The sequence below is a fragment of the Symphodus melops genome, assembly GCF_947650265.1.
Source record: "Symphodus melops genome assembly, chromosome: 1".
NCBI classification, from domain to species: domain Eukaryota; kingdom Metazoa; phylum Chordata; class Actinopteri; order Labriformes; family Labridae; genus Symphodus; species Symphodus melops.
Window position 1 is genome coordinate 48,980,197 of NC_136691.1, and position 25,860 is coordinate 49,006,056.

A 25,860-nucleotide genomic window follows, 5' to 3' on the forward strand; every position below is an offset into this window, starting at 1 on the left:
CTTGATCTACGATGTTAATATGCTGTTGGAGAGCAAGCTGCAATGGAAAAAGAGCCTGGTTGACCTGCAGATACCTGGTAGTTTTAGTTTAGTTTTTCATTGTTCTGAAAAATCTAATAATATTGACTGAGGACGAACTCTGAAACATGTCCACCTTTGTGCTTACGAGGGATCCACTGAGGTCATTGGCCTCTAAAACATTTCCCTTTTACATGATTCCTAGCTGGTTTTGTTGGCTACCATTAAAATGTTTGAACCATTTGTAGACAGTTATCAAGGCAGGTGCGTGAGCAGACAGCAGCATGCAGGTTGGTCGTACAGGTTGAAGGATATCAGTATTCTAATGGGAGAGAAACAGTCTGGGTTTGTGTGTTTCTTTGGGAGACCAAGAGCCCTTTGGGTGTTGCACAATGTTACAGAACAGATATGTTGTATCCTAAGAAATTAGGAAAGAAATGGTGACTTACGTTTCTAAAGTTGGTTATCAATACCAACATTGGCAAGTTAATTATGGTTTTCCTTGTGGAGAAAAAAATGTGTAAAAATTGAAATTCTTATCTTGTGAGATTTTGAATTGATTCATAACTTCCAATTTTTTTTTTTTTTTTGGCAAATCAATCAATCACTGCTAAGCTCCAAAGCTAGCTCTTTAACTTAGAATGCCAAATGGAGCAGCAAGAAATCTAGCCAGTGCACGACTTGTGTAGATCCTTACTTATGGACTAATTCAAAAGTATATTTTGAATCATAAATCCATAATAGTTTTGAATCAAAAATACATTCAGAATCTAAATTAAAATCCAAATCGAATTGGCCTTTTCTGGGAGCTCCTGAGCTCTCTTAGGTTCCTTGGGACTGTTGGTGAGGATGGCCTGCCCAAACACCCCCCCCCCCCCCTACCGGTAATTTAAAGTCAATTTGTAGTTGTGTTTGCTAATTTGTAATTAGCATAAGGCACATGAAAATAAATAAATATGGTGTCCAGTAACATTTATATTAATGTATGTCATGTCACTGCTCTGGCTGAATCTCGTTTGTACCTACAGTGAGAGACATAAAAATACACTTAAGTCAGCATTTATCTGTGACGTGAAAAGATGATTTTTTTTAAATTTTAATTGAACCCAAATTGAAACAGAATTATTTAGGCTACTGTAGCTTTAAGATAACAGTCATTGCCTACACTAATCACTTGTATTGTATTTGGGCCTTCGGGTGGTGAGGGTAAGTCTCTGAGATCAGCTCCACAGTGACAGAAGCCATCGATGGTTTCATTGAAACTCACTCTACTCCTGCTCAGTACAAGCTGTATTTAGCTTTTTGTTTATTTTATGTTTTGCCAACACATTTGTCCAAATACTCAGAATCGCCCTGAGCTTCCCCTGTTCAAATATAGAAGAATAAACATTTACCTTTGAAAGTCTCCCTCCAGGTATAAAGTTTTCCCAGTTCCACATTAATCTTTGGACAAAATCTGTGCATTATGTAACCTCGCTGGATAATATAGAGTGAAAATGTGTACCGTAAATTCCGGACTATAAGCCGCTACTTTTTTCTCACACTTCGAGCACTGCGGCTTCTACTCCGGTGCGGCTAATGCATGGATTTTTTATGGGGGACAATGAGCTTCAGCCGCAAAAACATTTGACTTCGTCACGTCGGATCTTAATATCAGTCATTTTGCGCATCATACACGCACCCTCATGATGGAAAACACACGGAGAAATACATATGATGCAGCTTTCATGTTAAAGGCGATCGACCTGGCTGTCAAAGAAGCTAACAGAGCTGCTGCACGTTAAGATGACACTGACAGCGACAACAGAGACTGAGGAAGTGAGTAATGAAGTCATTCTGAGGCAGTGAATGGATGGACTTTTTCTTGTGAAATATATTACGGTCATCTTTTTCATCAGACGTGTTACAGACACCGTCGGCTAGGCTTCGTATTGTAACGGTTCATGTTGTAAAATCAGTAGTTGATAATGTGTTCATAATTCCGATTATGTGGAGAGTCAGTGAATGCACCAGCGAGAACGTGTTGAGTGGCTGTATGAGAGAACGCTGGGGGAGAGAGTTGGATTGTTACGGCAAGTTATGGTTTTGCTCTCTGCTGTAAACGGCGTGGTCACGGCCGACAGTGATCGGGTTATTAAAAGTTATTATTTGAACGCTCTCGTCGTCCTTTAACGTCCGTACGGACGCTACAGTATTTGCGGATGTTACCGGTAGCCTACGTCTGTGTAAATAGCTCTTGTTATAGCGTGGACACCTGCGGCTTATAATCAAGTGCGGCTTATATATGTACAAATACATTTATTTACTTATTTTTAGCCGGTGCGGCTTATATCCAGGTGCGCTCAATAGTACGGAATTTACGGTAAGTATCAGCTGATTCAGGGCAGAGCTAATGTTGGCAGGAGGAGGGAGCTCTCGAACCACCTGTTGTATAACAGCATTGATTTGTAAGAAAATCCAGGCTATTAAAGGAAAGACAAACAAAAGGGCACAAAAGAAGTTGCTGTACAGCAAAAGGCGTCCTCAGTACTGCCAAACCTGCAGTCTTTCATGCTCTCTCCTCTTCCTCCTACTCATCGTCCTCCTCCTCATCTGCCCCATCCTCTTCCTCCTCCTCCTCCTCCTCCTCCTCAGCAAACTCAACTGTTCCCATCCAAAGTCAGACCGCTACTCTTTTGACTCAGTTGTTATAGTAACACACCTTTCCATGTCCCAAGCACTCACCTGAGAGGTAGTTAAGAATGTTTATGGGTTTCATAACACAGGTAAATAAAAGAGACAACCTTGACGCAGAGAGAGACACAGAAACAGAAGAGAAGAGAGGATCGCTAATACGAGGAGTTGCTGCTGAAATCACCATTATGACATGGTTTGTTTCAGTTAATTGTTGTGTGTTTAAACTCCTTTTTAGCAAGTGATGTGCATGTCATACTTTCCTCTTATTCACCCATTATACATTCTCAGACTCACTTTTACTTCCTGCTATTAGCTTCACACTAACCTTAGCACTACACATCGCTCTATGCTCAAACTCTGACTCAGATTTGCATTTGACTGTACAAACTGTGGATTTCTGCATTGTAATGGCAGGAAGAAATACTCCTAGCTTTACACTTGGACTCTCAAAAAGGACTAAACCTCACTCTGGGGCTGCACATTAATGGCTACATTTTCAGTAGATGTTTCCAACCAACTCACTTTGTGGGATGCATTTTTGCTTCTCTTGCTGCCACTTAGCTTTCAAACTCTTCCTTTTATAGCTTGGTAACTGTTCTACTGCATCAACTAACCACACAGCTTTATTAAATATTACTTATTTATGTACAGTATGCGTGGATTCATGGATGGTATTGTAAGGCTTTATATGGTATTAAATTGATTGTATATGTATTATATTTGAACTTGTACAGTAGTGTGAATCGGCTCAAAAACCCTGATAAGTTTTTACTAGCCAACCATTAAATAAACAATATAATATTGGAAACATACCAATCCTTTTACATAATTATCTATCAAATCCAATGGCCTTAATTAGCCACAATGACAACATGAAACTCAGAAGTGTGCCCCATTCGTGATGCTTTTAGCTGCTACTTCAGTTTAGCCTTTAGCACTTAGCCCCAAGCATAAGTGATCTGAAGAATACAGATATATTTCCATTCTTCCTAACTCCATATTTACACATTTATTTTTAGTGATAATATTGTGTTCTTCATAACCAAACAACACGGCTGTAAGTTACATTATTTGTGGCCATGTCAAACTTTAGGAATCCTTTGATGGAGCGACAAAGGGATAAAAAAATAACCTTTTCACATAATAGTAATTACTCTAAGACCTGTAAACAGATTTACTTTAAGAGACATATACAGGCACAATGTACACACTTTAATATGTTTTAAATAGATGGATGATTGTTTATGATCAGCTCTATAAAAACAAAAATAATGTTTTAAAGACAGAGTTAGTGCATTATCTTAATGTTACACAGATTTAACCAGCAGCCAGAGGCATTTCTGTACCAAGTAAAGGCAATGGCAAAGAGAAAGGTCACTACCTTTACACCTGTCACTGACCCTGAGGTCAATGAGAAAATGAGATTCTGGCAGTGTCAAGAGGTCAGTGTCACACATGCATGTTTTTTTTTTAACAAATCTCTGACACACACCCATTACTCCAAAGAGAGCCTTGATAGTTATGAGGAGCGACAATAAAGGGTGTTGACTTGAGTTCAAGTTGGATTTGTGTGTAATTGGATAGAGTTAACTAACAAGTATAAGACACAGCAGTACTGCTGACACCTCGCACCTCTTTCTGTGGATCAGAATACAGAGCGAAGCACACACTCTCTGACATTTCATTATAAAAAAAAAAAACTTGGAGCTCAAACCCTGTAAGAGAATAACTACAAGAAGAGGGGAACAAGGTGGCACAATTCAGTGAAGGTGTTACCGGTGGCATGTGGCAGGTTAAAGGTCAGGTTAGCTTTGAAACTTCATGTTAAGTGAGTTGGACTCACAGCCTCCAACAGTCTTGTTCCTCGCTCCTTAAAATTTGCTCTTTTAAACAAAGCAAATTTTAACTATGGACATTTTTAGGTTTTCCTCTTTTTTGATGAGTCAAATGACCACTTCATTATTTTGGTTCCATGTTGTTTCATGCCTTAGCCAGTAGCTGTTTTCTGTGTAGAAAAACAAAAACTCAGATCAGCTAACGGACACAGTCCCTGCAGAGCATACAGCTCTAAAGTGAGCCTATTTGAGGAGAAGAACATGCCTTTTACTAGGTGCTGCTGTTATTCTCTGGTTGCGGGAGCTTTTATAGGGTGATGACAAAAAAGTACAAATGATAAGAAATACTGAATGATATATATATTTTTTTGTATTAAAAGAAAATCTCAAATCTGCTTTTCAACTTCTTCACCTAGAGCATGCTGCTAATTTTACAGATTGAATTTCCTTTAAACTCCAACAATTATTTGATCAATGAAATAGCCTGGGATTAAATGGCTCATAAATTACTAATTGATTTATTGAATAATTGTTTTAGCACTAATTTTATTAGATTGTCCAGCTCCAGCTGTCAGTGCAGCCCGGAGAGGTCTGGTAAAGAGATGCCATTAGCGCCTAATCAGACCATTATCCAGGCTGCAGCCTCGCTCTGCCACACTCTTTTTGTGTTTACCTTTGAATGTAGGTGGACAGGGACGATTGTGTTGCCGGTCGCTGTGTCTTTGTTTGGGTGCAGGTCTGTGTGCCTTTGTTTGAGGTGTGTAGGAGTCACCCTGCACATCTCTTTCAAAGGGAGGTATCACTACTGACGTGTGACCTTTTTAGACCGAACTGTTAGCATCCAAACCTGTAGACAGCCGAGTCCTGCTGCCGCCTGTCTGCTGCGGTGATGTAACACTAAGACCTGCCTCACCGTGAGAGCTTAAACATATTCGGTTATCGACACAGGAATTAACTATGAATCATACTAGTATTTCTGTGATAGTTTCAAGTTCACATTGTCATACATTTCTAGGATATGGGGAAGATTCACTCAATATTCGGTAGTATTGATACATCTCAGTTACCACCATTTACATGTTTAAATGCTTATGTAGTTCAAGTAAGCAGTAAGCAAAAACTGATGTGGAAAACATAATTTTAAGGAATAGAGCTGAGTGCATTACAAAGACATTCTTTTTAATAACGGGTCTATCAGACCATAACTCGATTTTAAGGGTTAGAAAATTACCAAAAAAACATTTACAATCCAGTGTCCTCAAACACTCCTCAGATGGCAGATACTCTCAATAGAAAATAATTCATGTTTTAGAATAAAGATTGGCATTATGGCATCTACTTTGTATTTTATATATAATTGCATGCTCATTGCACGTATTGTATCCCTGTTCAATAAACTGACAGAATAAAATTACAATTCTAAAACATATTTGTTTCAATGAAGAGCTCTCAGTCGTTGTACTGGGAATGCAGCGCTGAGAGAGGAGGAAGAGGAAGGAAACGCGTTTGTGCATGCATGTGTGTTTTTTACTTCTTAACCTCATTGGCAGAGTTCGATCATGTAGCCTATAGTATGTGTGGCTTCCCAGGCCCTGTAGAAATTAAAGAACAGCAGGATGAGGGGAAGTGCTTTCACTTAGCACAATTTCTCTCCAGGGCTTGCTGAGAAGCCGGTGTGGGGTTACAGAATAATGGAATAACTAACTGCAGAGATCTCATAGTGAAAACAGATAAGACAGACTGATGAAGGGAAAAAGTGACACAATAGTTACTGTGTATATTTGTTTACAAGGGTGATGATATTCACTTTATTTATCAGACCAGCTCACTGTGAAGTACTGAGACAGTTATATAACACTGAGCCAAAGTACAGTAATTGTAAAAGAAAAAGCTTTGTTTTCCAGCTACAACTTTCACTTAGTTGTAGTAACACAGATGGTGTTACATAATGCAACATTTGTTGTGATACCTACCATTTGGTAACAAGTGACTTCATCTCTTTGTCTCTTCTTTGTCTGCTCTGTCTCCTTCTACTGTTGATGTTTGAGTTTGGCTTAATGATTGTAAACGATAGCCCATTTATTTTTCCACTGAGGTCAGACTGAGAAGAAGAGAGTCGAGATTTCAAAGCAACAATTTTAATAATGTATACAAATGGATATGATGCATATAATGTAAATGTAGTTGTTACTATTATGTTATGGTTTCACATTTGCTGAGTTTCTATTTCAATCATTTATTAGAATATTGACTTGAAGATGTGATGATTATTCTAAAAGTTACTTCATTACTTTTTCCCAGCGAGGAAAACAGAAGCACGAAAAAGTGACACATCTCTCTGACAGGCTTTTTGCAGACAACCCGTGCTCTTTTCTTCCTCTCAGGGATGTTTTTTTTTTTTTTTTTTAGCAAATATGAGCACAAAATGCATTAACAACCAGCTGACTTTGTTCATGCAGTTTCACAGCTCCTTAACATTTTGATCCCAGGTTTAAAGGATGAAGGACTGCAGGAGATACTGTGCACAAGATCTTTCTAGATTTAAACCATTACATATCTTCTTCCTTTTCTTAGGTGAAAGCCCTCACCTTGTTTGTGACCCATTACCCTCCTCTGTGTGAGCTGGAGCGGGTGTATCCTGAACATGTGTCCAACTATCACATGGCTTTCCTACTTAATGAACCCGACATTGCTATGGATACTGACGGTGTGTGTGTGGGCATTTTGTGCATGAAGATACTTTAGTATATTTGGGTGGATAGATTTAGCAAGTTTCATGTATTAAATCATTATCAATATATACTATCAATATATACTTAGATATTTCATTTGGTTATGTTCTTTTATATACTGACAGACGGAGAGGTTCAACCAGAGTTTATCACCTTCCTGTACCAGTTAACTGAAGGAGCTGCAGGGCGGAGCTATGGCCTGAATGTCGCCCGATTGGCTGACATCCCAGACACTATACTCCACACTGCTGCACGCAAAGCCCGTGAGCTGGAGAGCACGGTCAACACAAGGAGGTACAGGGAGCACACATATTCAGCCTGACTTCACAACATTTAAACATATAGATGAATGTTTAAGTCGAGTGGAAACAGTATGGTGGATTCTTTGCTCTTGAAGAGCTTTAAAGGTCTGGTAAACGAGTTCAGAGGATGTCATTAGACGGCTATACGGATGAACTCTGCTTTAAACTAAACAGATTGAAAGCTGAAATTAAGTTCTGTGTAACAAACTCAAGGTGTAAAGTTTTAAAGAGGTGGGTGTTTGCATTGAAATAAAGCAAGGGGCTGCATATGTTGGGGCCTGTTTTCAGGTAGAATGTATTACAAACATTGTGAAAGTTGCATCAGTGTGTAGGATTACAGCATCTCCTTTTGTTGGAAACAAAGGTAAGTATAAATCAACTTGTGCTACTTTTTTCACTGTCAACTTCCCATGATTTTGTGGGAGTCTCAAACTAGTTTGTGGGGTCGCCTTTGAAATGCAAAATTAAATAACACTTTTAATGTTGTTCCTTTGTTTTGCAAGAGATCATCCAACAATCTTCACTACAAATGGAACTTGACAGCTGTAAACTAAGAGTCAAACATGCGTCATGAAGAAATAGAACTAAGAGCAGCTCAACTGTATCTAAATACAATGTTTATTTGAGCTGTAACACTCAAATGAATCTGATTTCATACTTGTGCCAATATTCCAGGAAAATCAGACTGAGTCAGATGACTGGTGCAGCTCTGACTTTGTGAAGCTCTCTGTTTGGGATTCCTCGACCACTTTCATTTTAAGCTGATTTGTGTTTTATGCAACTGAATGTGAGGAATAAATGTAATATAGTTTTTTTAGAAGGAACAAGCGATTTAAATAAGTTATCTATTCAATGTTTGGATTTCAACTTGTTTTTCTTGTTACTATTATTTTATTTTTAATTTAGCGAACACAGTATGTGGTGGTATACAGTGATGGGATATGACAAGGACAAGACATTACCACCATGAAGCTCTACAAATTACAATAATATAAATATCCCTAAATTACTATGGAACCATTTGGACATTCCATATATGGAATGATGAAAATGGCTGCGCAACAACACCCCAAGAAACTAAATACTAATTGGCAGGTAATCCTCAAACCAAAAGGTTCCTTTGAAAGGATATGAACAAAGATCCTTGGTCATACTTTCTTTTTGGGAGTTCCAAGGTCTATGGTTCCAAATCACATTTTTTCCGCAGCGGATTGAATTTTCCAGGCATTTCGAGGAATGCAAATATGCATACAAGGAGGTGAAAATATGTCTTTTTAAACGTTGACATTTTGTACCAGGGATAATCACGCACTGCCAGACAGAGATCTTCCACTTGTGTTTGAGTCAGGAAAAGAAAGACGTGAAATTCTCAAAACTGTCAGTACAATGCTCTTTCTCCAAACAGTCTTCTGTCTCTGTAAATTTGTTCACAGCGTCTCCTCTCCCTGTAACAGACAGCTTGCTGGGAGTTGAGTGCCGCTTAGCTCGTTCCAAAGTAATCCTCACCATATGAAATATATGAAGTATCTGTCAGTGTACGCACACACAAACGCACAATCAATTTAATCCTTCCTATATGAAATGTTTGTCCTTTGTTGGAGTAGAGCCATGCTGGGTACACAACATTCCCACAGAGGAGTTGAGCTGCTGGTTGGAGGTTAAAAAAAAAGGGATTTTATCGTACTCTCACTCAGCTCTGTGTGTGATGAAACAATGTGTTTGGGCTCAACACAGTGTAACAGATTTCTAAACTGTATTTCTGTGTCTTTTTGCCTTTGTCTCTCTAGGAAGAATAAGAAAGTTCTTTCAGATCTTTGGAGCGTCTCGGACAAATTGTCCCTCCTGGAGTGGCAGCAGTCAAACTCTTGACATTACAGAAATAGGAGTCAACACACAGAGAACACACAAGAAAAGAGGAGAAGTGAATGAGCAAACTTCAGAGGACTATTGCTGGTGTAAAGTAGTCGTTTCTGTTTAACTTGATGTGATTTTAACAATCTCAGGTTTGGTTCATCACTATCATCTGTACTGTAACCTAATTGCCATTTCAGAAATGTGTACAATTAATAATGTGACAACATTGATTAAATAAAAACACAACCTTAAACAACCACTGTTCCTGCAATATACTAATGCACAACTGCAAGAGTTTTGGAATCACAACAGATCAGAGCAAAGATTACTGATTAAATATTATTGGTTTCTTTTTCTCTCCAAACATTTTTCTTAAAAATAAACACCAACTATATTACCCACAATGCAACTCATATTTGGCAGTTCTCTTCTGGAATTGTCTATTATGCAAAAGTAGAGGGTTATTTAGCCTTGAGACATTTGTCCAGACTTTCTTCAAACATTTAAACTTCAGCTGTGCAAGGAGACTTTAATGTGTGAAGTCTTTAAAATCATCACTAAAACATGTGCTCTTGTTGGCCAGCACAGATTGTTTGACATGAGAATATATTAATTCGTTGACTTATTTTTGGTTGAATATTTGATTTATCTCCTTCTCTTTGCCAATTAAATCACTGCGTTTGCCGCTCAGAAAATCTGCATTACATCTCCAGCTCTCACTCACTTTTACACACACACACACACACACACACACACACACACACACACACACACACACACACACACACACACACACACACACACTCTCTCTCTCTCTGTCTCTCTAACACACGCTCCGCCTTAATTCCGCCAACTCCAGGATCAGCGCGCATCACCGGAGAGAGAGAGAAAGATAGAGAGACCTTGTGGCACTGAGTGCTTGGGAGAGAGAGAGTTAACCACTGTCAAAGCCGATTACAATTTACCGGGTCTGTGATTCTGTCATCGTCTGTGCACTTGAGGGTTATCCCTTTTAGGAACGACACGCCTCTTATTCTCCTTCTTGTTTGTTGTGGTTTATTTAAAGGAGCGTGTTTTGAGAGCGAGTTGCATGGATTTATTTTAGCGACTGTGGGACTTGGACAGATGTACTATGAGTTCCTCTGCAGAAGCGCTCCCGTCAGCGGGGCAACTTTTTCGTGCGGCACGGCGCCCTTGATCCGTGCGTATCTCCGTGCCAAAGTTTACACGCTACTACATGCGTGCTATGATGGGCTCGCAGTGAAAGCACCATAGTCCCACTGTGTTCTCTCTTCCATACCAAGGGCGAAAATGCAGAAGAGCGTCAGATACAACGAAGGGCACGCGCTGTTTCTGTCAGTGGTTGCGCGTAAAGAGGGAACTAAGCGCGGCTACCTGTGCAAGAAGACAGCGGAGAACAGTCGATGGCACGAGAAATTCTTCGCCCTCTACCAGAATGTACTGTTTTACTTCGAGAACGAGCAGAGCGCACGACCTGCCGGGATTTACCTGTTGGAAGGATGCACCTGCGAGCGCACGCCGGCGCCAAAGATGTCCACCACTGGGAAGGAGGGGCTGGAGAAACAGGTGAGACGTTTAAATAAGGCTAGGGTTTTGAATCCTCAGAACACCGAGTAAAAAATCAAACAATGTTAATGTATCTCACGCTATAACTTCCCCCAATCTGCTTAATGCATCTCACGGCTCAGCACAGATTGTATGCTGGTGGGACAAACAATTTAAAAACATGCACTGCAAAGAAATGCAACTCAGTAAAATAAAATGCTGTCAGATAAAGTTATGGTTTGTAATGATTATATTTATATAGAATAAAAAGGATCAAATTGTTACATCGCCCTCAAACTATCGCCCATACAAACAAATAGAAATGGTTCATGCAAAATCGGCACCTCTGCTCTACATTTTCAACAAGCTCTGCAGTGTCTAGAGCTCCCAGTGCATCCTCCCTGAGCGGGGGCAACACCTGAATCCCAACGGGTTCAGGTGTGCAAATAGGAGCAGGCTGGTAGAAGAGATAAGGTTTAGAAAGCCTTTTTCCAAACTCAAAGTAAACATAATTTCTTACTTTTGGACAGCAATGCTCTTCTTTTTCAACAGTTTGCTCTCTATAATGTAATGGAATATGTAGGCTTCCTTCACGAAGTTAATTTAATATGTAAACTTTTAAGATTTCTTTTAAAAAGCAATTTGACCTATAGTGGAAGGAAACTATTTCACTGTGACAACAGGCGCTTGTATTTAAAGTAGGAAGGCACGTTATACTTTTCTGTAGTACATTTTCTTTGTTCTTCAACCATCACTTCAATAAACCTATAATATTTTGCTATTCAATTAAATATTAATTCCCAACAGCCATGTTTTTTTTTATGGATGTAACGCTATCAAGAGAACTTATTTTAGTTACACACACTGCAGGATGGCATCATAACTGACTTCAGAAACCAGAGCCTGCATTTACCGATGAAATACTGTTTGTGTTATGAATGTGTTGGTGCTGTGCTCCTGAAAGATGCCTCAGCATCTAAAGAATGTTTCCTTGTTGCTAGGAAACATGTAAATTATTTGCACATGCATTTCATTGAGAAAAAAAAGAGCATACATACATTGGTCATTAATCCTGGAGTTATATCAATGGACAACTACATATTTGTCATTGTAAAAGAATATATTGAATATTGAATATGACGCCTAACTCTGTCTGAGAACGCACAGAGAACAAACTATGTTTTTTTTTTCTGTGACTCTAGTTTTCAGATGGCATCACTGACTGCTCTTATGCCATTAAAATGTGTGTGCGGTGGTGGTATAGTTTGTATAGTATTAAGTGGACAGTGAATGCATGCAAAACTAATCATATGAGAATTCAAAAATAGCCACCAATCATCATCACTCAGAAAATATTCCTCTGCACCCCCAGCTACTTGTACAGTAGAAGTCTGTCTCTTTAAATGTAGTTTGTGTAAAGACAATTCATTCCAGATGTATGCAAAAGGAGGCTGAAAAAAGCTTTAGGAATAGAGGGAAGAATGTGGTTTTAATTAAGTCCTTGATAAAACAGACAAGCACTGGATGTTATTTCAGTAACAGAGTTTAAGTAAATCATAGTAAAACAAGAACAAATCTCAGATGTAGAGCAAAGTTACATGTTAATCAAATTACGGCTATTACACTTATGTGACCGTAAAACCCATCTTTTCTAATCATACTGAGCTTCAATATTATGATGTCTAATTTGACTGACTTTCTATACACTTTCAAATTGACTGTTTCATTCTATTTATATCTGTCTCACTCTTGTTCTACTGCTGTTCTTTAGAATATGATGAAGTAGAATAATTCTTTATTCTCCACCAGAGGTGGACATTTGCTTTAGGCTCTCCAGATTCATAAAACAGTAAACAAAACATTAAGGCAGTCCATCACACAGACAACATCTTTTCAATCTGCACTCAGCTGTGCTGCACAACATATTTTCTACATCCAATGCCACACAGTAAAAAAGAGGAATAACAATGACATACTACTTTTTTGCATAAGGCTGCTGATTATCTCAAATCGCTTCTCATTGAGTAGAGTTCAGTCATTTTAGTTTTTTCTTCCCCTCCTGCGATGGTTTTGCAGCGTAAAGTGAGAGAAGGCACTTCCGTGCTTCCATCTTGCTCTTCACTGTTATTTTTTGCAGTCGTTTGAGTCTGCCAGCAACCTGCAGTATCACACCCCCACAGTTAGCCACAATGCAAGAACACAAATAACACACAGCACACACTCTGCCTCTCTCTCTCTTTCGCTGTACTCTCAGAAAGACACAAACCCTTCAAACCATTTGGAGAGTGTTCACACCTGTCTGAATGGTTTCCACAGTGACTACGATGTGCATTGCTGATGCGAACAGGTGTGTATTTGTATGTAACACAACAGTTTTAGATTTGTAAAATTGGCAAACTGTCCTTCCCCTCATCATCAAGGGTTTGAATCATTGATCCCAGAGAAAGGGGCAGTTTATCAGAGGCAATGATCCAGGACAGATAAGATTACATACAGAGAAGTATGTTTCTACAATGTCACCAATATACAGTCAGAATTGTCCTGAGAAATTCAAAAGCCTTGTGTTGCTTTCATCAATGGCCAAGTAGTAGAAATCAAGTCAATGTATCTAGCCATTTCTTCTCTTTTTAGGATGTTGTAGGTCTATAGTTTTGGATCATCTGCAGTAGCCTCTGTTTGAATTCCTAGACTGAGTGATTAAAGGGCTCGGCAAGACGGCTTTAAGCACTTAGCAATAATAAAAAATGGAAAAATGATATTACTTTTCATTAAAAGGTGTAGCTGTGGCTCAATAGGGAGAGCTTGTTTAAACCAAATGCTGTATTGTTTTCAGTTGATGAGGTGATGCATAATATAACAATACACACCTATTCAAGTTACAAAGAAGACATTTATTTGATGAACTTGAAGATGCAAAGCAAGCAAAAGTAATGTTACAAAGCAGTAAAGTACAGTAAAGTAACATGCTATGTATGGCAGCACTGAGTGCAAACCATGCTATTTCTATTTTGGTTATTTTGAATGTCCCTTTCAGTGGATAAAAAAGAAGGGTTGACATTTAGCAGGAGCAACTGCTGCATTAAAGTCCAACACAAATGTAAATGGATCAATTTCAGTAGCTTAAGAGTTCCTGAAATCTAAATGTAGCCTCATGTGTTGAGACAATTATAACATACTTTAGGTTTTTTTCTTTTTTTGTTCTGTTTTGTAACCTTGCGTTGTTTCCATAAATAATGCAATTGGAAGATAGTTATCTGAAACATGGTTGTTGTTTTTTTCTAACTTCGGGCCACCACCTAGCAAAAATATTAAATAGAACTAAGGATTATATTTAGGTCTAACTTGAAGTCATGGAGACTTATTATCAAGAATGGATATTGAGATGAATTCTGTGCTATCAGATCTGTCAGAAATGGCTTTTATTATCCCCCCTCCCCTTTTTGTTTTTCTTTTCCTATAAAAGTTCTTTGTAATAACTTTTCTTATTAGAGTAGACTTAAGAAAAGGAAGCCTGATATCTAACAGTGATAGTGCCAGTGCTGACACCCTGATGTGTTCATGTGTGTAATTATTTCCTATTAGAAAGCCCCTTTAAATAAACAGTTTCCTTCTGCATCAAGGAACCCAGTTTTAACAGTCTTATTTACATCTAGGCTGCCTTTTATTTCACTCTCTCTTTTCTGCCAAGTATTTGACTGGTTATGGACATAATTAGTGTCAAACAAGAGTTGCATGCTGTCACCTATCCAAAAATATTTTTCTTTTGTTTGAAAACTTGCATTAAAAGGTGAAAGGTATCAAATCACACAGAGTCTTAATTCGAAGAAACCACTCCTGGTTCAATAGCATTTCATGTAGCCTATAAAGAAGGCAATATCTTTCCTAACCTATGAAATGCAAAACTCATTGGCAAGTGCTCATGTTATAGAAAAATGTTTTTGTTTTTTTTTCCAAGAAGAAGAAGAACTTGTAGTAAAGGATAAAGCTAGCCTGAGTCCTTTGAAAGTTACTGTTACTATCACTTTGTGAACAACATCTAAGAGAAGTTGCTTCCTAGAGTCTTGTTGTTGCCATGTTGTTGCCAGGCAACCAACTGCACATATGTGCTGTGAAATGATGGTTAAACTACAGTATATAGAGCCCTAAAGGTAAAAGAAGAACATCTCCTTCTGCTTCCAGTATGAATGCTAAGCAACACACTGGCTGGCAATAGTTCCATATGTGAAGGTATCAGACCAGTCTTCTTAATTAACTCTCTCAGTGTAGCATCCTGTATTCATCATAATGTTCATCTATTGCTTTAATGCTGCTTTGATTGAAAATATTTGTTGTTTGATTTTAATATTAAAAGAAATATAGAACTTGTACAGTACGATATATTTTAGTAGTCAGCAGTTAAAATACATCCGATAAACGTAAATAAGTGTAATTTTACCTAAAAACTTTACACTAACCCTGCAGAAGGCTGTGCCCTATTGGATCACCCTGTCAAAAAAAAATCTTGCTTCACATAAGACGATGACCAATTCCTTTCCTGTGTGTTGTTGTCGTCTCTTCAGAGTTTATGAACAGGATCAGCTAGTGCACAATAGCAATTCTCAGGAATACAGTAAAACAGATTTATGGTCTGTTTAGACACCTCCGTTTTGCTGCTGCACTGAGGGAGTCATAGAGCAGACTCTCCAATCCACAAACGATTGCATTAAGGCTTCTTGTTGTTTTTCTTCTGGCATTGGAGTGACAAAGCATCAAATGTGTAAGATGGGAGAAAAAGCTTGATATCACCTGTATATGCATGTAAATGTTTGTTTTTGATGGATGGACCAGAAAGGGATGATGGCAGTGAGAATAAACAGTAGAGGAGGGCAGCAATCTATTTAATCTCCAGCTAAACAGACAGGTAATCCCTGAGCCCAGTGATCTGAGGTCTAGGTACAACTAGTCTTGGTCTAGATATTAGCATCCTTAGACACAGTGTGTGTGTTTCATGCCTGGGTCTTTCTATGTGGGTGAGAGAGATTTCAACGCCCCCATACTTTGTTATAGGAACTTCTTTGCGGAAAGTGAACAGCATAGAGGACAATGAAGAAACCGCAGGATGTGGGATGTTGATTCAATGATTGTCACATTAGCTGCGGCATCGTCAGTTGAATTTAGTGGTTACATAAAGTACTGCCCCTGCTACAGTCAGATTAATGTTTCGAATCTTTTCACAATGACATGTCTACAGGATATTAAAATTCTTCCTTTGTGTTTTAAGCTGAGAAAAGCCTTTTGTATTTCAAGAAATTACAGTAGAGCTGTACAGGGATTGAAATAGAAGACCATTCAAATCAAATGTCAATAATGCAACATAAATTCCGACATCATGGACATTTTTGTTACGTCAAATGATGTAATCTGTATTTGTTCTGAGATACCTAACACAGAAGCAAAGTAAAGAAATAATTAAAGGGGTAAAGCAGGGGGTATCCAAAGGGGTGTCTGGAGGTGACATGGGCCCTTTAAACTTTGATTGGTCATCCCAGGTGCTGCCACTAAAAATCCTAAACTGCAAATGGCAATTTGCCCTGACAAGTTAGTACTTTAAATTGTAAATGGAAACGTTGGAAACTTCTGTGCATGATATATTTATGTATGTTTGCAAGGAAAACAGAGTGCAATACTTTTCTATTTTGTTTTGTTTGCATTTTTTTAAGGCAACTTTAAATTGTCACTTTGAATAAATGCTATCTTTTAAATTATTAAAAAATGAAGTTTAGAGTACCGTAAATTCCGGACTATAAGCCGCTACTTTTTTCTCACACTTCGAGCACTGCGGCTTCTACTCCGGTGCGGCTAATGCATGGATTTTTTATGGGGGACAATGAGCTTCAGCCGCAAAAACATTTGACTTCGTCACGTCGGATCTTAATATCAGTCATTTTGCGCATCATACACGCACCCTCATGATGGAAAACACACGGAGAAATACATATGATGCAGCTTTCATGTTAAAGGCGATCGACCTGGCTGTCAAAGAAGCTAACAGAGCTGCTGCACGTTAAGATGACACTGACAGCGACAACAGAGACTGAGGAAGTGAGTAATGAAGTCATTCTGAGGCAGTGAATGGATGGACTTTTTCTTGTGAAATATATTACGGTCATCTTTTTCATCAGACGTGTTACAGACACCGTCGGCTAGGCTTCGTATTGTAACGGTTCATGTTGTAAAATCAGTAGTTGATAATGTGTTCATAATTCCGATTATGTGGAGAGTCAGTGAATGCACCAGCGAGAACGTGTTGAGTGGCTGTATGAGAGAACGCTGGGGGAGAGAGTTGGATTGTTACGGCAAGTTATGGTTTTGCTCTCTGCTGTAAACGGCGTGGTCACGGCCGACAGTGATCGGGTTATTAAAAGTTATTATTTGAACGCTCTCGTCGTCCTTTAACGTCCGTACGGACGCTACAGTATTTGCGGATGTTACCGGTAGCCTACGTCTGTGTAAATAGCTCTTGTTATAGCGTGGACACCTGCGGCTTATAATCAAGTGCGGCTTATATATGTACAAATACATTTATTTACTTATTTTTAGCCGGTGCGGCTTATATCCAGGTGCGCTCAATAGTACGGAATTTACGGTATATGTTGCCAGTTTCTTTTGTTATAAGATATAACTGGTGGTGTAGAAAGGGCAGATAATTGATTTTTATTGGTGTGTGTTGTGTTTGTTTGCGCACATCACTCTTCATGCTGCCTCTGCTTAACTCATAAGTGCTCCAGTTGGTTACCCCAGTCAAAAAGTATGGACACGCCTTGGAAAAGATGACTTTTGGGAAGTACATTTTTTACATTTTGTTTTATTCTCAGCATGAATATCAGAATCGCAGGTATGTGTATACAGCTACTTGCAGCATCTAGAGGTACCAGAAACCACCCACTGAATCTCACCAAGGAACACATTATGTTATGGTTGTTTAATGTGGGTTTTTTTAAAAAGGGATGAGGGATTTTTTGTTTGATTTCTTTGCATGCCTATGTGACTTCTTAAAGTCTTTTGTCACTGTGAGGCTGCAAGATTATGTTTTTATTTTTTTATTTTCAAGATAACGTATGGTCTGTTTAGCTCTGCTGGCTCCAGAGATATACTTACCATATACTGTACAAACAAAATGTTGATTGTTGCTGGGAGCAGTGACTTTCTCACGTGTGAGATTAATGTTATTTTTGTACATGGTCCCTGACAACTAAACTACCGGTAAGTCTTTTAGCACTACACACATTGATGTTTTTTTTTCTTCACTTTAGCTTTCTTACATATAAGAGAGAGAGTTACAACTTTTCAACAAGAGATGATACTTTCTTTTATTATACCTGGAAAGAGCCAGGGAAGGTCTTTATAATCTGTAAGCATTTGTTTTCACTAAAAGTCTAACTAGTTCCTAACTAGTGTTTTTTATTACAATAAATATGCTACCTAGCGAATTATTAATAATAAATTACCTTTGGTGGTCAGAGAGAGATGACAGGTGCAGGAAAATATAGCTACATATCATCTTGAGGTAACCTATATGATTAAGTTCACAGGGTTTCCTCAACAATAGTCGATTGGTTCTTTGTTCTTGTCCTTGGAGCATTTAATGAAGCTACATTTGGCACAATAAGACATTATGTCCTCTGCGGGAGCACGACAGGAGCTGAAAAATCAGAGAAATAGGAGATGAGAGGCAGATTGTGTATCTTTTCCAGAACACTGGTGGCAGGAAAAAGTAAATCCAAAGCTCTTCTCCAATTTATCTCTCTAAAATTTTCTCTCATAAAGCACTTTTATTATTTCAGTAACTGACTGAAGACCGATAAAATGAGTTGTTTATACAGCTGAACATAAAACCTTATATAGGCTGTGACCTCTTAGGTGTTTTGGCTTTTCAGTAAAGTATTTTAAAAATGGTCTGTTTAAAACTAAATATGAGACACTTGGACATTGGTAATCTGTTGCTGATATGTTTGGGGCAATGGGTTTCCCCATGAGAACTGCCAACAACAGGTGGTTTGAGAATAGCTCTGGTCTGATAATCACACTCAATTAATACATGTGGAGCATGGTGTATGTTTTTGACATATATGCAACCCATACACCCAAAGGAATCACGTTGATGGATATTTCATGTGGTTTCCTTTAAAGTTTTACACACACACTTGAATGAGATCTGCTCTCTGTTGTATTTCTTTATGATGGTAATTATCAGCCCTTGGGACACAGGAACTATGGGACGTTCTTGGTTCACCACAGCAGTGCAGAGGTAGAAATACATCACACAGCAACTTCCACTTGATCTCAGCCTGTTTAAACGTCTTGGTTATTTTTCTTCTTTCTACCTTGTAATCAGCATATATGGATTTTAAGTCTAAGGTAAGAAGAAACCCGGTTTGTACTTAAAGATAAACGGTCAACCTTTATTTATCATTACCCATTATTGCCTCTCCCTGCAGCAATTGAATGCATTCAATAGTCTGTAGTCTTTTTCTTATTTATTGATTCTAGTGAATAAATCAAACTTTCTTGTGCCAATAACATTGTATACCAACCGTGCTATATACAGTACCTGCTTGCAATACTATTTACACTTTTCAAGCAGAGTCTTTGAATTACAGTTAAATAACAAAAAATCCAGTGAAAAAGGAGCCAGACCTCTGCTCTTGCAGTGAGCTTTTTTAAATGACTGATCCAAAATTGGTTTGGAGTAATAGAATTCGCTGCTCTGCTTTGTGCCCATGTCTCGATCAGTGGGGGTAAAACACTCATCTTGTGTGTCACGTTGTCAGTCTTACAGTCTCATTTTCTGTAATAGCTGTTCCTCAAAGTAGCGGAACATAAAAAAAAAGTTCCAGGTGAGCTTTAAATTGGTCATTAGCGACATAAAGAGTGAGGGATATAGCAGAAAAGAGTCTCTTTCTCTTTGTTTCTTTGGTCGTTCCTTTGTTCCGTTTTTATTTGTTTAAATGAAATTTCTTTCAGTACAGTGAAGGGCCTGAGGCATGGGGGGGATATTTGAGTCAATTTCAAGGGAGAGTGAGCGGCTATAGTCTTAAATGGTGCTGAAGATTTGGAAAGCTTTGTCTTTAGCTACAGTAATAAACACACAGTGCAGTGTAACAATGTAATTCTTAGCCATGCATTGTGAATGTTTTTAATGCCATGAGGTCCAGTGTGATGCAAATCTTCTGTAAAGGAAGCCTTACTATTAAAATTTTAATGATTGCCTGAAGGCAAGTGGGTCACAGCTGCATCAAATAGTTATATTGCACAGCAGGGGTGAAGTGAAATATAAATATAAGAGTAGGGTGAATACAGTATATACAGTTTTTCAGATAGATAAGTCATTTAAACTCTCTAACTGACAACGTTAACACAAGTTAAAGAGCAGAGATAGGTGGGATGGTATGATGTCAATCAGTATGTGGTGTATGCACTTATAATAGTGAATCATTGACAATCATTGAATCATAGTCATTTAATTATAACTCAGCAATACAATGTAACATGTTCTATGTAGTTTTGTCATTAACAAAGCAATGTTTATGCGTGTGCAATGCTCATGTATCATGCAAACCCTACCAGTAGTCCTTGTCATATGTACATACAATATGAGCCCAATTTGTTCATTTAACCTATAATTACATAAAGATTATTTAAAAGATGGTCGAGGTCATGTGGACAGAACCTATTCATACACTAAAAACTGTACCGCACAGCCACAAATGAAGTATTATCATATCTGTGGCTGCTTTTCATTTACACACATGCATTACTTTTGTGGATGTTAATTCTAAACAGACATTGCATTTCAGATGTAGTCAAAGTTCAAATTAAGTTAGGCCGATCTGAGCGGTTTGGCAGTGATGTTGTGAAAAACATAACAACATTGAATTGGCAAAATGAGGTTTTGCATACATTAATATAATTTGTATTCTTGCATTTGTCACAATATGGTGTCAGTTTCTATGTTGCTTTAGATGAAAACATTGTGACTTTTTGATCCAGTAGATGTCGCCCTTGAGCACCTGCATGAAACCAAAACAAACTGCTGTTTGGAGACACCTACAATATTCTGAAGCCTCTGGTCTTCTCCAGCGACACACCTCCAACCCCTCCATACCATAATTAATTAATTAATTAATTAATAATTAAGCACTGTTAAGCATCACACAGAACTTTCCTTTGCTTGAGCTGCAATGACCTGTGGCCTGCGTTGTTGCGTTAGCAGGCTAATGTTAGCACACCTTGGTAAACTCATAGCTTCATATTGCACATATATTGTCACTGAATGACGGTAATCTAAACACACTTGCGTGACATCTAAATAAGCAGTGAGTAAAACAGCTCATTAGTCCTGTCCTGTCCATGTAAGCATGATGTAAACACAGCTCCTGACAACAACACAGCTGGCAGGACTACCTACTATAGACAGGCATAAATCGGAGAGATATTACATAGAATATACTGGATTTATGCTGGATTTATGTGTAAAATGTTTCACATTCTTCTTTTAACCAAACTTAAAGCACATCAATATGATGTGTTGGTGTTTTCAAATGCCTCAGCTAATTTCTTTTGTTCTATTTCTTAATTATCCTGTATAGTTCTCCCCACTATCTATATTCTTCTGTAAATGCCTCCTATTGCTATCTTTTTATTTGTATTTATCTTACCTATTCTGTTTTTGACTGAAATTTCCCCTTTTTGAATCAATAAAGTAATATCTTATTTTATCTAATGACAAATTGATATATAATTTCTAATATGCTACTTCATGCATCAGTACTGCTAACATGTTAACGAGTCCAAAGATAAGATATATACTGATTGAATGCTGACAGGAGCTACTCTGCATGCAAAACATGCATTACTAAGTCACGTTATCATCAAGGACATAGATTTGTCTTGCTGATTTAATCACTATTGCTTTATCATCATGGTATATGTAAGAAAAATAGCAGGGTTGTCTCCGTGAAAAACAACCATGATGATCAATACCAAGATGGTATGAAACTATGGGTGTGAATTCCTTTGATAAGGCTTTTAAAGATAAACCCTGATGCAGTGTAATGTGCATGGTGAAAATCGAAAGCTCCTAACCCTATGCACATATTCAGTGATATCTAAAATGTGCAAACAAGATTAGCTACGATTCTCCATCTTCGATCTCCTAAAGTCTGCGTTAGCAAACATATTCCATTTTCTATGTAATGCTTCAGTCGTTTCTGAAATTACAGGATTGATCAATAAAAGCATTTAATGAAAAGAGGCAGCGCTGATAGCAGGAAAATTGAAGTTCATAACATGGTGAAAGTGTAAAATATTGTGTTGCCATGGAAATGTTATCATGTTGGGTGCTGACACAATTTAGAAACATGTACTTGGTTAAGAAATATTATGTAACCGCTCCCTCTCTCCCTCCTCCCTTGTCTCTCTTTCTCCCTGTCAGAGGCTGTTAGAGTGCAGATTATTGTTGATGTAATAAAATCCAGGCAGCCAGTGAATCGTAATGACAGATACATAAAATGCAGGATAGGAGGATGAAGTTGTAGGTGGAGGGGGGTCTCTCAGTTTACGTGTGTGTGTGTGTGTGTGTGTGTGTGTGTGTGTGTGTGTGTGTGTGTGTGTGTGTGTGTGTGTGTGTGTGTGTGTGTGTGTGTGTGTGTGTGTGTGTGTGTGTGTGTGTGTGTGTGTGTATGTGTGTTCCAATAACCTTGGTGACTCTGTACCCAGCCCATCCCCAGTGCTAGGGCCGTCACCCGTCCATCCTCCTGCGGGGGTAAACGTCTCTGCTTTGGACTCAGTGTGGTTCACTGAGTCCTCACTGAGAGAGACACAAAGAGATGGAAAAATATGAAGGGATGTGGGGATGGAGGGGGAGGAGGAGTGGGTTTGACAACAAGAGAATTGAGGGTACTGTAGGGTGCTGGTTAAGCGGGGCAGAGGAGGCGGAGTGGGATGGTAGGTGAAGTGTAAAGAGAGCAAGAGGAGGAGGAGGAGGAGGAGGAAAAAAGAGAGGGTTGGCTGGTGAGAAGAGGAGAGAGAAAGGTCCATGCAGAGCTCAGTCTTCTCCTGACTAAGAATAGCAGCTCTTCTGGTAACCCAGTGCCCCAGGACATGACCATTTGAATAAAAGCCTCTATCACTTCATGTAATGCCTGGTCTGTGTGTGCATGGAGGTGTGTGTCTGTGTGCCTGCATGTGTGAGCATGTGTGAGGAAGTATTTGAAAGAAACAACCTCAGTGAAGCTCATCAGAATAAAAAGAGACACAAGAGGAAATGAGCGAGAGAGGGAGAGGGCTAATTGATGGTGATGGTAATAGGCTGGTGGAGCAGAGAGGCACAGACCAGACGTGATGTTTTATCACAGTGAGCAAAAAACTGTGTCATGTGTCTCTGTTTCTGCCTGTGTCCCTCACTGCTTCATGTGAATCTGCAAACCTTTATATGGGATGAATCTGGGTGAGATAGCAGTGTGAAATGAAAGCCACATCCATATGCCCGTGCCATATGTTGTATTCACTGAGTGTGGGACATTTAAAAGAGCAATAAAAACATCTTTGACTTCTGGCAAAATTAAGGAGTGATGGTGTTGATGTGTTAGCACTCAGGGTCATGATTATAAACTGCTTTTTCTCTCTTTATGTTTCCCTCATCAGCACTACTTCCTCATCGTGTTTGGCCATGATGGACAGAAGCCTCTGGAGCTGCGGACGGAGGAGGAGAGTGAGTGTGATGAATGGGTGGAGGCCATCCAGCAGGCGAGGTAGACACATACAGTATGATTGTCTAAAGTGTGATTTCCACCTTTCAGGGTTTTTTTTTTATGTAGAAGGTAATATGACACAAAGCATTTTGAGGTGATGGGACCAAACATTTATTGGCGCTCATAAAACAAACTTAAAAGGAGAAAAACTTGTTATTTTTTGGTGCTCAAGTCAAATATTGATCCATGATGTTAACAGCAAAGGTCATTGTGCTTCAAACATTTAGGATCCTTTTTTTTTCCTAAGCGATATAGCTCCTAAGAACCAGCTCATGAGGTTGATCAAAAATCAAACAATTTTATTTTTGAAAGTGAAAAAGATAAATGTATTGATTGCATATGATGTATCTGATGTGCCATCATATTGTCAGTACATATGGCAGTATGTGCTATTAGTAACAGTTTATTGAAGTCAAGTCTTTTTTTTATGAGCAACCGAAAGTCAGGAATCTAAGGCTGCATCTGGGTGCTTATCAATGTGTACAACACACAGTAAACCCTCATTTTAAATGGGTAAATCTCCAAAGAACTGCACCTAGATGCATGCCGGGTCAGATGCGTGCTGAGTACTGCATTTGAGACTCAGGTGCTTGGCAACTCTTGGCACCTCAGAGCGTGAGCAATAGGTTTTTTGTTGTTTACATTTTTCAATGTGAACTAGCGTTACGTTCTTGTTTGTGAGTTGCAAATTGATTCCTTTAGTTCGTTTTTCACTAACAATATAACAATGCAACAAACAGATTCAACAGAACGTGATTCAAGGCTTGTAATAAGAAGCACGGTGATATGAAATTGCCTGATATATGTGAAGTCACACTTCTATAAATATCCAGTAAAATAACTAGTATGAGTTGTGCTCATTGAGTATAGCTCAAATCAAGGCTGATTTTATCCCTCTGTTTTTGGTATATAGATGTATTTGTTACATGTTTACATTGTTTTTTTTTAAATTTTATTTCTGTTACACAGCATTTGGGGATTGAGGAACAGCTTTTCGCCTTTTTTATGTATGCATTTACATGAGAAAAATTACAAATAAAGGTGATCTCGAATCAATGAGCCTGCTGCTCACTGTAAATGTTTGCCTGTTGATTTTTTTGAAGGGCTTGAGATTTCAAATCTTCCCTCCACATGGAAGATTATTTGATTTATAAGAATTCACTTTGATACACATTCAAAAATCTGTGTTTTTTTCCCTCTCAAATCTTAACCTAAAGCACATTTGAATAGAGGCCCAAAAGATCGAGAAAAACCTTTGTATTGCTGTCATTCACAAATGTGTATGATGCCTGTAAGTAGTTGTGGACTTGTCTCTATTTTCAGTTACTCAGACATCATCATTGAACGTGAGGTGCTGATGCAGAAATACATCCACCTCGTGCAGATTGTGGAGACTGAGAAGGTGGCTGCCAATCAGCTGCGCACCCAACTTGAAGATCAGGACACTGAAATAGAGAGGCTCAAATCAGAGGTACAGCATGCATGTTTCCACACACATAAACACACACCTACACACACTAGAAGTCTACACTCTTCAACATTTCCATCATTTTAAATCCATTTTCCCTTTATAGCTGGCTTATGTTCAGCCATAGCTATTTTATGTTTCTACATTCAGTAATTGCCTCCTTTGTGCAGGGTTTTAAATTGCATACCCACAGGGAACAATGCATGTGTATAAAACGGAGGAAGCAGAAGACAAAAGCCAGTCAATTTCTGCATTACTTGTAACGCAGAAGGAAAAAAAAGCCTGGACTGAGCATTGCAAGAGGAAGTACAGTTTTTAATGTCTTTATATTGAGCTTTAAAAGATAAATTTTCTCTTCCTCTAAAGGTCAATAATACACAGAAGAAACCAGAAGTGTTGCACATCTTAATCACTAACCTCTACGACTTTACTGGGCATTAGTATTTATCTTGTTTACAACTTCCATAACAGGAGGTGATCTTCATCCCATGTCTAACCATCCCAGAGGTGAATTTGACTCCAAATTAAAATGCCTTACTTTTTTATTCATTTTGTTTTTTGACTTTTATTCAAACGCACTGTATGTGTCTTTGTGGGGTGCATCTCCTTCATATTAGA

The 25,860-nt window shown here is 38.5% G+C and overlaps 2 protein-coding genes across 4 annotated transcripts in view; both read left to right on the top strand.

The window, feature by feature from the left end:
* The window catches only part of msh3 (mutS homolog 3 (E. coli)), a 41,379-nt gene extending 31,558 nt beyond the window's left edge, over nucleotides 1-9,821 (top strand). For both annotated transcript variants that reach the window (XM_079342762.1, XM_079342763.1), the window contains exons 22-24: nucleotides 7,104-7,236; nucleotides 7,387-7,555; nucleotides 9,351-9,821. In XM_079342762.1, the coding sequence (XP_079198888.1) occupies nucleotides 7,104-7,236; nucleotides 7,387-7,555; nucleotides 9,351-9,432 (384 nt within the window). In that variant the 3' untranslated portion in view covers nucleotides 9,433-9,821. The remainder of the gene's footprint in view (nucleotides 1-7,103; nucleotides 7,237-7,386; nucleotides 7,556-9,350) is intronic.
* A 329-nt stretch (nucleotides 9,822-10,150) lies between these two features.
* rasgrf2b (Ras protein-specific guanine nucleotide-releasing factor 2b) overlaps nucleotides 10,151-25,860 on the top strand; it is a 41,200-nt gene continuing 25,490 nt past the window's right edge. Inside the window, exons 1-3 of one of the 2 annotated variants that reach the window (XM_079346596.1) lie at nucleotides 10,151-11,004; nucleotides 23,668-23,774; nucleotides 25,098-25,245. In XM_079346596.1, coding sequence (XP_079202722.1) covers nucleotides 10,729-11,004; nucleotides 23,668-23,774; nucleotides 25,098-25,245 — 531 coding nt within the window. In that variant the 5' untranslated portion in view covers nucleotides 10,151-10,728. The remainder of the gene's footprint in view (nucleotides 11,005-23,667; nucleotides 23,775-25,097; nucleotides 25,246-25,860) is intronic. The other variant, XM_079346597.1, reaches the window with a different exon arrangement.